The sequence below is a fragment of the Metarhizium acridum genome, assembly GCF_019434415.1.
Source record: "Metarhizium acridum strain ARSEF 324 chromosome Unknown scaffold_1, whole genome shotgun sequence".
Lineage (NCBI taxonomy): Eukaryota > Fungi > Ascomycota > Sordariomycetes > Hypocreales > Clavicipitaceae > Metarhizium > Metarhizium acridum.
Window position 1 is genome coordinate 3,484,060 of NW_027094015.1, and position 12,346 is coordinate 3,496,405.

The 12,346-nt window shown below is 48.0% G+C and overlaps 5 protein-coding genes across 6 annotated transcripts; 3 read left to right on the top strand and 2 right to left on the bottom strand.

Annotated features, from left to right (window-relative positions):
* Positions 1–4: 4 nt before the first annotated feature.
* On the top strand, positions 5–5,377 carry KRE5_1 (killer toxin resistant protein). Of its 2 annotated transcripts, XM_007809825.2 has the most exons (4): positions 5–424; positions 478–822; positions 872–1,697; positions 1,756–5,377. In XM_007809825.2, the coding sequence occupies exons 1-4, from the start codon at positions 294–296 to the stop codon at positions 4,858–4,860; spliced, it is 4,407 nt and encodes a 1,468-aa protein (XP_007808016.2). In that variant the 5' UTR covers positions 5–293; the 3' UTR covers positions 4,861–5,377. The 2 variants fall into 2 exon arrangements, with proteins under 2 accessions (XP_007808016.2, XP_065978378.1); XM_066116496.1 differs by having other exon boundaries at positions 5–1,697; positions 1,756–5,123.
* A 53-nt stretch (positions 5,378–5,430) lies between these two features.
* On the top strand, positions 5,431–6,436 carry HNT1_1 (Adenosine 5'-monophosphoramidase). Its single transcript, XM_007809826.2, has 6 exons — positions 5,431–5,580; positions 5,694–5,776; positions 5,887–5,955; positions 6,019–6,111; positions 6,194–6,208; positions 6,266–6,436. The coding sequence occupies exons 1-6, from the start codon at positions 5,550–5,552 to the stop codon at positions 6,371–6,373; spliced, it is 399 nt and encodes a 132-aa protein (XP_007808017.1). The 5' UTR covers positions 5,431–5,549; the 3' UTR covers positions 6,374–6,436.
* Positions 6,437–6,456: 20 nt separating this feature from the next.
* Positions 6,457–9,188, bottom strand: CSR1_1 (phosphatidylinositol transfer protein csr1). Its single transcript, XM_066116497.1, has 3 exons — positions 7,400–9,188; positions 7,203–7,344; positions 6,457–7,151 (listed from the first exon to the last, which is right to left on the bottom strand). The coding sequence occupies exons 1-3, from the start codon at positions 8,618–8,620 to the stop codon at positions 6,646–6,648; spliced, it is 1,869 nt and encodes a 622-aa protein (XP_065978379.1). The 5' UTR covers positions 8,621–9,188; the 3' UTR covers positions 6,457–6,645.
* Positions 9,189–9,428: 240 nt separating this feature from the next.
* DAM1_1 (DASH complex subunit dam1) lies at positions 9,429–11,172 on the top strand. Its single transcript, XM_007809828.2, has 3 exons — positions 9,429–9,877; positions 9,956–10,050; positions 10,125–11,172. Exons 1-3 carry the CDS (start codon positions 9,449–9,451, stop codon positions 10,318–10,320), a joined length of 720 nt encoding a protein of 239 aa, XP_007808019.2. The 5' UTR covers positions 9,429–9,448; the 3' UTR covers positions 10,321–11,172.
* Positions 9,429–11,559, bottom strand: J3458_001047 (uncharacterized protein). Its single transcript, XM_066116498.1, has 2 exons — positions 10,903–11,559; positions 9,429–10,846 (listed from the first exon to the last, which is right to left on the bottom strand). The coding sequence occupies exons 1-2, from the start codon at positions 10,950–10,952 to the stop codon at positions 10,624–10,626; spliced, it is 273 nt and encodes a 90-aa protein (XP_065978380.1). The 5' UTR covers positions 10,953–11,559; the 3' UTR covers positions 9,429–10,623.
* Positions 11,560–12,346: the final 787 nt, after the last annotated feature.

The following is a 12,346-nucleotide window of genomic DNA, read 5'->3' on the forward strand; positions in this document are numbered from 1 at the left end:
GGAAGTGCGACTGTGTTCACAAGTATTGTGGAAGCTGGTCGAGCACACAGCGAATGTTGAGGGCCAGCTTTTAATTCAAGGATTATATGGAACTTGGTCAGCAGAAACCGCCGATAATTGAACGATTCATTGAATCCATATATTGCGAAAATTTGCCAACCACTGATTTCAAGGCGGTACAGGCCTTCCGCGGCCTCAGCTCCGCGTAACGACAAAGAACAAGGCACCTGCAGAGCCGTTTATACCTCGTCCTATGCCAATTGTGGTGAATTTCTCGCAGTCCTTATTTCATTATGCGTCTACGAAATATAGCGTGGCTTCTGGCTGGCTCCCTGGCGTCGATACCGCCGGTGTCGGCGGCGTCTGCTGTTAAAGTAGGCATGAATGCAGCCTTTGATGCCGCGCCATATTTATTGGAGCTCGTGTATGGTGCTGTCATCTCTCGCCATCGTATATTTGCCGACTGACAAATTGAAGGGAGACTGCGGCAGGAGAAAATTCGTCTTCATACTTCCCCTTACTAGATCGAATCGCAAATGGGTATTTCCTGAAAGCTTCATCGGAATCTGAACTGTATAGTCGATTTCTCAACATCGTTCACGAAGATGGACATATAACTAGACCCGATGCTCTATCTACATTTAACTTAGCGCTATCTTTACGATCCGCGGCCCCTAGGATCGAAGCACACTACCAACATTATGCTACAGCTATGGAACCTCTTAAGGAATTGCAGGATTGCGATATTTGGGTTTTACTCGACGACAGGCAATACTGTACGCCTGATTTCGATGCTGAAGCGAAGAACGAGCTGGTTTCCGCGTATGTAGCCTTGCTACATGATGTATATTTTTGCTAATTGACTTTGCAGGGTCGTCAAACCGTTGCCTTTCGATCGAATCTTGGGTATCGGAAGGGATGCTATCCTGTATGCCGATCCTACCTCAGACGGATTTGCAGAGTATCACCAGTCACTGTCAAAGGCAGCACGCACCATGAACTTACGTTATCGGCTTCGATATCGCCGCAGCAAGTCTCATATTAGCCGACCTTTACCAGTCAGCGGCTATGGAGTGGAACTCGCATTAAAGAAGACAGATTACATAGTGATGGATGACAGACATTCCAGCCAAAGCACGGAGCAAAGCCCCAAGGAACCGGTGGAAGTTCTTGATGGAACAGACGACGTGGCCGACTTAAAACCCCTTTCCACTTCTGAGCTTTCTTCCATTGGAATGAAAGCTGCGTCGTTTATCAAGGACAGTGATCACCCGTTCGACACCCTGGTAAAACTCACACAAGACTTCCCAAAATTCGCATCGTCGATAGCCTCTCGGAATGTTTCAATTGCGTTTGCTGCTGAAAATAAGCAGAATCGAGCAAAGAAGATGCGGGGTGGTATCAATTTTCTATGGATGAACGGAGCACAGCTCACTGACCGAGAAATCCAGCCTTTTGCGCTTGTAAACATGTTACGAAGCGAAAGGAGGCTTGTTGATGGGATTCGAGATTTGGGGTTCGATGGAGAACAGGCTGTTGCCCTTCTGAGCCACAAAGCAGTGTCGGCTGCTAAGGAAGACGATAAACCTTTTCGTTATGATTGGACAGATAAGTTGGAGGGTGGGCGTGTAATTCTATGGCTCAATGACTTGGAAAAGGATGACAGATATGCTTCATACCCGAAGTCTTTGTCCTCAGTAAGACATTCCGTAGCTCCATTTTCTAGGCTCCCCTGATACTAACTACGAAGTACAGTTGCTTCAAGGCACCTTCCCTGGCCAAATTCCACCGATTGGTCGAAATATATTCAACTTGGTCATTCCCGCCGACTTGTCCAACACTGAGGATCTAGACTTCATCTCCGAGGTAGAATCTATCAGGGAACGTGGTATTCCGATTCGATTCGGACTGGTACCGCTGCAGCTGTCTGATGAAGCCAAGACTCGGGCAAAGGTCGCATATTTTCTTACAGAAAACTATGGTATCGAATCTACGATATCGTACATTTCACAGCTGGCTAAGGCCCACCAGAAAATTGCTGATTCCAAGACTCTACTCTCAACGATTACCGAGAACCATACACTTTTACCTGGAGGCGAGGACATGTCGTTGTCTATGATATTGCAAGCAAGCGCCTTTACTAAGAGGCTCTTACAAGCTGAAAAATGGGTCAAAAGATTGAAGGCCGACACAGTCGTTCGTCCATTGTTTGTTAATGGTGTTTTAGTGCCTCGTGACCAAAGCTGGATGCAATCCCTTAGCATGACAGTCTCACAGGACCTCCAAACTGTACAAAGGGGAATATATCACGGCGTCTTAGATGATGATACCTGGACTGTTGGAGTGTTTCTCGAGGGGGCTGCCTCACGACGCAGCCTTCATATTTCGGAAGCCAATGAGAAAACCTTGCGAGTGTTGAATATTGCTAAAATTTATCGCGAGAATGCGGACTTATTTGACGCAGTTCCGGTTTTCGATTCTTATGCCGAATCAACACAAGAGAACTGGGCAGTTGTTACCGTACTTGCGGATATGTCTTCGAGGGCTGGTCTTGATGTAATTTTGTCAGCCCTAGAGTTTAGACGCAATAACCCGGCAATCCGTCTGGATTTCGTCGACACGCAAGACAACGCCAAGATGTCTTCTCAGGTCAATAAGGCTTTGAAGGCGAATGAAGCTAAGTTGAAAGACATCGAAACCGTACAAGACCTGGAAGAGCTCCTTAGTGAGGCTTCGAATTATGATGCCAGCGATGACTTTGCGGTATCTGTAGCAAGATTCCTCGCTGACACTAAGATACCGACCAGTTCACAGGTCGTGATTATGAACGGACGAGTGATAGGGCCCATAGCACCAGAAGCGTCTTTCGACGCCGAGGATTTCCAGCAGATATTGGCATATGAACAGACACGTCGCATTCTCCCCGTTTATGCTGCGGTTGCAGACCTAGGCTTGAATGAAAAAATTTCAGATCCTATGGCGGCTGCCAAACTCAGCTCCATTATTGCGCTGTCAACGCTTTCTGATCTGCCTGAAGGAATCTTTGAATCCTCTTCACCGATCCGTTCTGCCATATATGCCTCTTGGAATTCGAGCCACACGGTAATAGAATCGGGCGACCCGAAGAAATCAAGCATACATATTGTGGGATTATTGGATCCTGTCAATGAAACAAGCCAGAGATGGGCCTATATTCTGAGATTGCTTGCAGAGTTAGATGGCGTTTACGTCAAACTCTTCCTAAATCCCAAAGTTCAGGTTGAGGAGCTTCCTGTGAAACGATTTTACCGTTATGTCGTCGAACCAACACCGAAATTCGACGAGAATGGGAGTGTCAAAGCCTTAACAGCAACTTTTTCAGGACTCCCATTAAACGCGTTGATGACTGTGGGGATGGACGTTCCGCCAGCCTGGTTAGTCGCACCAAAGCTGTCCGTACACGACCTCGATAACATTCAACTAAGCGCTGCAAATTCGGATGTTGAAGCGACTTACGAACTTCAACATATTCTAATTGAAGGGCATTCTCGCGACGATCAGGGATCAGCCCCGCGAGGTGCTCAGCTAGTCCTGGCAACAGAAAGCCAGCCGCTTCTGACAGATACTATTGTCATGGCAAACCTAGGCTTTTTCCAATTCAAGGCTAATCCTGGCGTCTATAATATCCAGCTTAAAGAGGGTCGAAGTGCCGAGATCTTTACTATTGAAAGCATTGGTGCTCAGGGATGGGAGGCAGCACCTGATGACGAAGGCAGCGAACTTGCGCTGATGGACTTTCAAGGCACCACATTATACCCGCGACTCAAGCGCCGTCCCGGCATGGAAAACCAAGACGTTTTAGAGCACACAAGCAACCTATCCCAGGGCAACATAGTTTCCAAAGGCCTAAAATTTGCAGAAGGGCTCCTTGGCGGGAAAGGAAAATCCACTTCAGATGTACAGCATGCTGAGATAAACATATTTTCCGTTGCGAGTGGGCATCTGTATGAGCGGATGCTCAATATCATGATGGTTTCTGTCATGCGCAATACGAAACACAGTGTCAAATTTTGGTTCATAGAACAATTTCTCTCACCATCGTTCAAAGAATTTATACCGCACCTGGCAAAGGAATACGGTTTTAAATACGAGATGATCACATACAAGTGGCCACACTGGCTTCGGCAGCAAAAAGAGAAGCAAAGGGAGATTTGGGGATATAAAATCCTTTTTTTGGACGTTCTCTTTCCGTTATCGCTAGACAAGGTCATATTTGTGGACGCTGATCAAGTTGTTCGCACCGACATGATGGACCTTGTTAACTTGGATCTAAATGGTGCGCCGTATGGCTTTACACCGATGTGTGATTCTCGAACGGAGATGGAGGGGTTCCGATTCTGGAAGCAGGGCTACTGGGCGAACTATCTTCGTGGAAAGCCATATCATATTTCGGCTCTTTACGTCGTGGATTTACGCCGTTTCCGTGAGCTGGCCGCTGGTGACCGACTCAGACAACAGTACCATGCTCTCTCGGCGGACCCGGCTAGTCTGTCAAACTTAGACCAAGACTTGCCTAACCATATGCAATTTCAAATCCCAATCCATAGCTTACCGCAAGACTGGCTTTGGTGCGAGACGTGGTGCAGTGATGAGAGCCTCGCAAAAGCTCGGACCATTGACCTATGCAATAACCCTCAAACCAAGGAACCGAAACTTGACAGGGCGAGGAGACAGGTCCCGGAGTGGACCATATATGACCAAGAGATTGCTGCTCTTGACTTGAAGCGGAAACGACGCCTCCAGTCAGACGCAACGGAAACGTATAGAACAACATCAGAAGACGGAGAAGTGGGGGACCATCGCTCAAAAGATGAACTGTAGAGAGGATGCCATTAGTTTGGTTATTCCTCACAACCACGGGTTTTGCAAGTTTATGCTTCGATAGAAAGAGAGGTCACCTTTTCAACATGTAGTTTGAGCTTCAATTTCGGCACACAACGAATGACCTGGGCCAAGCGACGTCCAGATATTAAATATGTACGGAGTAGCGTTCACGACTAAGGAAGGACTTCCATTTCGTTGGGTTATGGAAGATCAGTGCCCTGGTAAAATATGCAGCAGTGCTTGCGGCTTGTTGACAGCAGTCATACCGTACTGTTGTCTTCTGTGAACAATAAAGAACGTCTGACGGGGCAAGATTGTTGTCCATGGTGCATGCTACATATGAGTACTAGTTGAATCACCTTCATCGTACCTCGATAGCCGGCTGCCGAGTAAGGATGGGGTCGTCTGACATTTTCTTCACTCAATCGTCAACGTAGTGTCACCTCATTGAACAATTACCTGGCCAGGGGAGTAGGTCATTCTGTGGCTGGGTGGGAAGACAGCAATTTCAAAGGCAAGCATTATTCTGCACTTACATATTAATCATCACTAGGTAGGTTTCCGCACTGTACGCCGTATTGTGCCTCATGGCTTCCAAAAACAAGGTCTCCCCCACTTCACACACAACATAACATCCCCACCTCCACCATCTCACAAAGAATATCTTCAACAAAATCCAGCTTACAATGTCCTGCATCTTTTGTCGCATCATCAAGGGTAAGGAATGGCGGCAGATGGTCACACATAAGCGGGTGCCAAGTTGACTGTAGAGGGGTGTTGCATCACGAGCTCAATTTGCTGACATGGTCACTCACCCGTGTCATTATTAGGCGAGATTCCTTGCATGAAGCTCTTTGAGAGCGAAAAGACGCTGGCTTTCCTCGACATCGGGCCACTCAGCAAAGGTCATGCTGTACGTATATGGACTCCCTCGAGCAGCCATGGCCCTAACAATATGCCGGGTATACCAACGCCGCCACTTTTCTCCTGAAGCTAACCGGTTCTTTCGCTTGTATCCGCTAGCTGGTCATACCCAAGCATCATGGTGCAAAGCTGGCCGACATTCCCGATGACCAGCTCACAGAAATTCTGGTAGGCCGGCCAAACGTTGCATGTAGTGTAATATCACGTCGTCAACTGACACACCCGTTCCAGCCCACACTGAAAAAGCTGGTTTCCGCGACTGGCGCCGTTGACTATAACATACTCCAAAACAACGGTACCATAGCTCACCAAGAGGTTCATCATGTGAGTCTGACCATCCCAATCCTCTACCGTATCTGGATTGTGGGAAGCTAACCAAATACCTTTGCTTCTTAATTCTCTATAGGTTCATTTTCATATGGTTAGTATTCTCAGCCGCCGTACCGTTTCGATATACATGCCCTAACCTCTTCACTAGATTCCAAAGCCCAACGACGCAGAAGGCCTCGGAATTAGTTGGCCTTCCAGACCAGGTGACATGGAAAAGCTCAAGATCCTCTGCGAGGATATCAAGTCCAAAATGTAAATTATTGGCCAATCGAGGGCGCGTCGTTTGAGTACAGCAGTGCTACTGGAAGGTGTTCCGCCATGCGCCTGTGCAATAGTTTTACTGATAAATGTCGTTCCGAATTCTATTATAATCTACTTTATAAACTATAACCTAAAGTGATGTACTTCAGAGAACGCGAGGAGCTTACTATGTCAGTTGCCACTCCGACTATACAACTAACTGCGCCCTTTATTAGGTCTAGCTTGGTTCCAGCGGGTGCCGAAACAAAATCATCGAGATCACACCCATTAACCGACCGTGTTCGTTGGAGTCTCAGTGCCAGATTTGATCTCGGTGGAGGGAGCAGACTTGGAGTCAGCGTTTCGGTACCAGTTTACGTCGCCATCAGAACGGATCACTCCCAGCCGATCATACAGAGACCGGGCTCTTACGTACGGGTCAAGCTGCCAGTAACCGTCCCTGAGCTTTGCGGCAATGTCATCTCGCTCAGCTATTACGGCTTCAGCTTCTTCGCCAGTAGCGTGTTTCGTCCAACGTCGAGTAGCAGCCTCGTACTGAGCATACAACTCCTCCCTTTCCTTAAGCAGTCGATCCCTGGTTGTAGTATCTTTCATCAAATCATTTTCACCCTCAGTGGGCTCCTCAAATACATACGTCCAATCCTCATCGCCTTCTAAGTCCTTAATAAGCTGACCTGGATTAATGAATTCCTCCAGCCCAGCTCTGTAGTTAGTAAAGTGAACCTTGGCAGCTACAACGGGATCGAGCCAGCCACGGATAACCCTCCAGATGCCTGTCCAATATAAGCCTCCACTCAACCAAAAGTATTGGAAAATCAACTGACCTTGGAACAACCACGGTGCGTTGTGGACGAGAACGACCCCTAGAGATTCGGGATAGTTTGCTTCAAAACACTGGATCATGAACTTGACAGGGTGGTAGTCCATGTTGGCCAGAGTGAATCCCGTCATATCAAATATGATGTTCTGGTTTCTATTATTAGCCGGTTGAGTAATTAGCTAGAGTAAGGTTGCAACTTGCCGCTGTATCAATAGGAGGTTTCAGTACCAGACGAGTAGTCTCAATCAGAAATACCGTGTACCTTTCCAAGCTCTCAGGAGATTGATCACCGGCTTTGTGGAGGCGCACTCTGACCACACAAATCGGACGACCCTCTTTATCGGTGCCATGTAGGAAACTTTTGCCCATCCGGCTTTGTTTTAGAAAATCGTGGCCCAGCTTCTTTGCCTTTTCATCTCCAGTTTTCTCATCAGCGGCGGCGCCGGCTTCCCCATTCTTCATGATATCCTGATCGACCTTCATTTTGGTATGCCTCCAGTTCATAGCCGATATCAACATGACGAGGGCTTTTTCCACATCCCACTTGCGGGCGCGCAGAAAACGTAGGAGCAGCGCGTCGGGATGATCATGCTTCATCATTGCCCACATTATTTCTCTTATCTCCTCCGGCTTCTGGTTTGCCAAGATTTCCTGATACTGTTTGTTCAAACCATATTTGTCGTCATCTGCTGAATCAGTAGCATTATTACCATTGGACGACGCATGAGCCGACTGGGGAGCACTCCTGAAGAAACTGAAGCCGCGCTTTTTCTTGGTGGATTCGGCATCTGCGCCTGGGCTTTCATCTTTCTTTGATGCCGGGTTCGCATCGCTGCTGTCTGAAACCCCGCATACCTTGAACACAGCTTCCCACAGTTGACGGAGCTTGTCTTCCTGTTCGGCTGTCAAATTCCCCAGGTGCCCAGGAGCAATCTCGTGAGGCATGTCGTCGATAGGGAGATGGCCAGTGCTGGGTTGTATATCTAAGCTGGTAGCTTCTCCAGTGACTAGCAAATATGCTATCGCAAAAGCAAGGGTTGCCGCGGCTGCTGATATAACAGTTGAGTGATAGACGCTGCTTTGAAGAGCGATGGTGGTAGGAGAGGATCCACGAGCGGAATGAGAGGCGCTGCGCAAAAAGAGTACGCCAGCAAGACGATTTCTTCTCAGCGCTGCAAGGTTGACGAGAGACAACCACTGGCTTGTTCGCCTCAAAGTATTGATATACTGAGGAGAAGCGTTTGATAGAGTACGGCGTTGCGTAGCCGACGGTGTAGAGGATCGTGGTTTGATAACCGAAAGAGGCTGTCGATTCTGTCCGCTCCCGTGTATGGTACTCCTATGCAATGTATATAATGAGGGAAGTATCCCCGTTGGTCGAGTGCCAGTTGTACCGGGACGCGTGGGCATACGCACCCTCATAGATCTTCTCTTTCCACAACAAGCTAAGGCGGGTATTTTCTGTGCCTAGGTAGTTGGGGTGGTGGAGGGCTAGCGTCAGGAATGCGGCAATGGAGAGCCAAATGATCAGTACTAGTATACAAGGACCTTAGGAATGGCACTGGCAGACATTCCAAAACAAGACAGGTTACGCTGGAAGTCGGGAGACGGGCGTCAAGCGGACTTGTTCGGCGGGATGTCCAGTATTTTCGGTCAGTTTGTCGGATACACGGCGACCCGTACCCGGTCGGACTAATTGTCTAGCAAGCCCTCCGTGACGATCTTCCTGTGGGGAAATAACTGGAGACTGCAGCTGACAGCAATTGACAGGCAAGAGTAGGAAAGGCAAGAGTAACTGGTGTTAGTAATAAATCGCATTAGCGTAGTCTCGTCTGCGGGTAGAGGCAAGCAAGTGACTTTGTGCCTGCCACGCGCCTATTTTTGTACTTGCCCCCCGACACTCCAACCGGTAGCCATGTCCAGGTCATAGGCCAATCGTGGACTTTCTTTATTGGCTAGGCACAGCGCTGTCTCGGGAGTGGCAAAGAATAGGAATGCGCGAAAGAACATGAGATCATTAGAATTGTTCCGTTTTTTACACTTCACTTATTCCGGTCCTCTGCGTCCGCCCTCCGGTCCAGTGGTCGCATTGTGATGCCTGCGGATATCACGGCCCCACTGAGGAGTGTGGTAATGGAAGGCTTTGGCTGGCTGGCCGGGGACGTGCCACTCACTCATCGCACGTGCCATGCTCTGCTTTGGACCTGGAGTCTCTCGTAGAGGCGCGATTGGCGGTTCGCGTATCCTTGGATGGGTGAACTTTCTGGATCACATTTGCGCCAGATTTACACCTCGTTGGAACGCCTAATTGATCAAAACACGTCGCTCTATTTAGGCGTGGGCATGTCAGACGGCGTCGATGAAGCAAATGGCGGCACTGCCATAAGCCGGAAACGTTCAAATTCCCGAGCGCGTAGTTCAAGGCCCACAACACCCCTTCGACCATCCTCACGATCATCCTTCCGAGACTCTGCCCGCAATGTCCGTGGCGGTGGTGCGGAGTTTCCGCTGAATGCCTTTGAGCCTGCTTTCGCAGAGCTTTCAGACGCTATGGCTGATCTTGAGGCCAACATGATGCATTTTCAACTTATGCACGAAAGTCTTGCCCGCTTCAGCGAGTCGTTTGCTAGTTTTCTATATGGGCTCAACATGAATGCGTTTTGTGTCGACTTTCCAGAGGTATAATTTCGATTCTGCAACATGGAACTTGCTTTGCAAAAGTCTGCATTGTTTTCTAACTTGGTATCTATGAATCAGGGACCCATTGCGGAATCATTTGCACGAAATCGCCATGAAGAAACTTCGGCTGAGGGGACCACCCGCCTAGAGACTGATGTTGAAGCCACCTTTATGTACGTATGCCCGAACCGCTTTTCTTACAACATTCTCCTGTCGTATGTTTGTCGGTGCTGAGCTTCCTCATCAGGACTACGGACACCTCTTTTGTGGATAATCCACCCACTACAACGAAGAAACATGCTAAGCCCGGAGCCGTCGAAACTCGTCAATCCCGTCTGCCTTTCCCACGTGGTACAAACACGAGAGGGAGGGCAAATATTCGAGATAGGGCTCGATCAAGTGGCCTAGCAAGAGGACGGGGTGGGAGTCGCGGCATAAAATAGTTTGATGCACAATCATGTGGGCCAGAGCCTAAGCGTGCCTAGCACCTCTTGTGAGGATATTCACTTCCATATTCAAGAACAGACGACGGCAGAGAGACATGGAAAGGGCATTTTCGGCGAATAATCGATTCGAATGGCATAGCCTGCGGCTTTATGTGGCCATTTCCATATCTCCAGAGGCATCCTCTTCAACGTTGTCATGTCGATTATCGATTTGCGGCTCTGCATCGGCCCCAGGCATTCTTTGGGGGTCTGGACTGGGCTCTTCGCCGAGCTGTTTGACTCTATGGAAGAACACTTAGTTCATCGGGTAACGCATGTGAAACAAAGTATGCAGGTCACGTACCTGCGCTTGTGCGGTTTGCCGCGCCTGTGAGAATTTAGGGTACTCTCTCGGTCAAACCACTTGGCGCATTCAATACAATAGTGCCTGCCGAGGCCAGGAAGGTCCTCAGCCGCTTTGGTGTCTTTGAACTGCGCCAGATGTCTTGATGATATCAGGTCTGCCTTGATTTGATCCACATCTCTTCATTGCCGTTAGCCGGGACCTAAGCCATGGATCAAATCGCCAGCGTATCATACCTGGTTTTCCTCCTCGTCTTCGTGATTGTGCGTTTGTTTCCGACGCCCATTATGTATATGCGATTCGAGAGTAGACGTGGCGCAGATATCGGTTGAAATGATAAGTCAAGTATAGTGGAATTTGGCCCTCTGTGTGTGTATCAATAATGTAGTTGCCACTATATGTAGTACGCAATCCAAACCAGCATAAGTGGAAAAAACAACCAGTTGAGAGAGATGCAGTTCAAGGCACAGATGTGGATCGATCAAATTTGTGAAAAGAGGCAGACCAGTGAGAGTGCATTCGGGTATTCCTCGGAAGCTTGCTAGATAGTGTGTCGGTCCACGGTCCAATCTAAAAGATAAGAAAGTCGACCTCGTGGATCCTGAGGTTTTCGTCAAGAGTGGATGGTAAGGGATGGAACGAATTGACAATGCCCCAAATAAAAGCTGCAAAGCGTTTCTTTAGTTTACATGCGTGTGTATGTTGTAAACCATCATAAGCCGATGACATTGGATTCATGCCTTGTGGCCTCCCGGCAGTTGCAAATATAAATGGAGGAAATGCATGAGCTAAGACAGGATGTATCAAGAGATAGCTTAATCATTTTTTGAGTGTAGAATATTAAAGTTTCGTGAGGAGCTACATACCCGTGGGTATGGATGCCATCGGAAAACATGTCCTTCCTATTGCAGCTCAAGCAACTTGGCGAACGCATAGTAAGAAGTGAGAAGTCAACATGTATGTTACTAGACGAAAGTGCCTAGATATCCCGCTGTATTTATAATAGGATGGTATATTAACCCATACTTATCGACGATAAAATTTGTCCTGCCACAGGCTGTACGTAGTACCAAGAATGCTACAACGCAAGATGTTAAGTAGAGAGCAACACTGTACAGTGCCGTATGCGGAGCAAAGTCCATTAGAGGCCGATATAGGCAGAGCTTTAACAAGTGTATTTTTTTGTATTTTTGTATTCTTTATTAAATGATGAATATTAAATCTAATAAGTTAACTATGCATATTGTTCAAAACAAATTAAAAAAAAGGGGGGCTAGATAGAGGGCATCTAGTAACACTGTATTTTGGCCGTACCTAGGCCAGGGAACCGTAACTAAGCCACCCAAGACACCGCGATGCGTCAGACACACTAGCCGACTAGTAGGCATTTATATATCCCCTCGAGGCAGCGAAGGCTCCAGTGGGTATCTCTCTCCACAAGGCCCTGGAACCCCCCGGCAGAACCCTGTGATCGAATTATTGATGCTTCTTTTTGGGTAGGATCAAAGTGATAATTAAAGTACCGATTAATTGAGACGGCTCATTGGCCCTATTCCTTGGAAGATACATCGTTGGAGCCTTCGCTGCCTTTAGGTGGCTACCCTAGACACCTTCCGTGCTACCTACCTAGGTACCCAGGTAGGTATATTTACCTTGGTAACTACTATGTGTGTGTCTGCG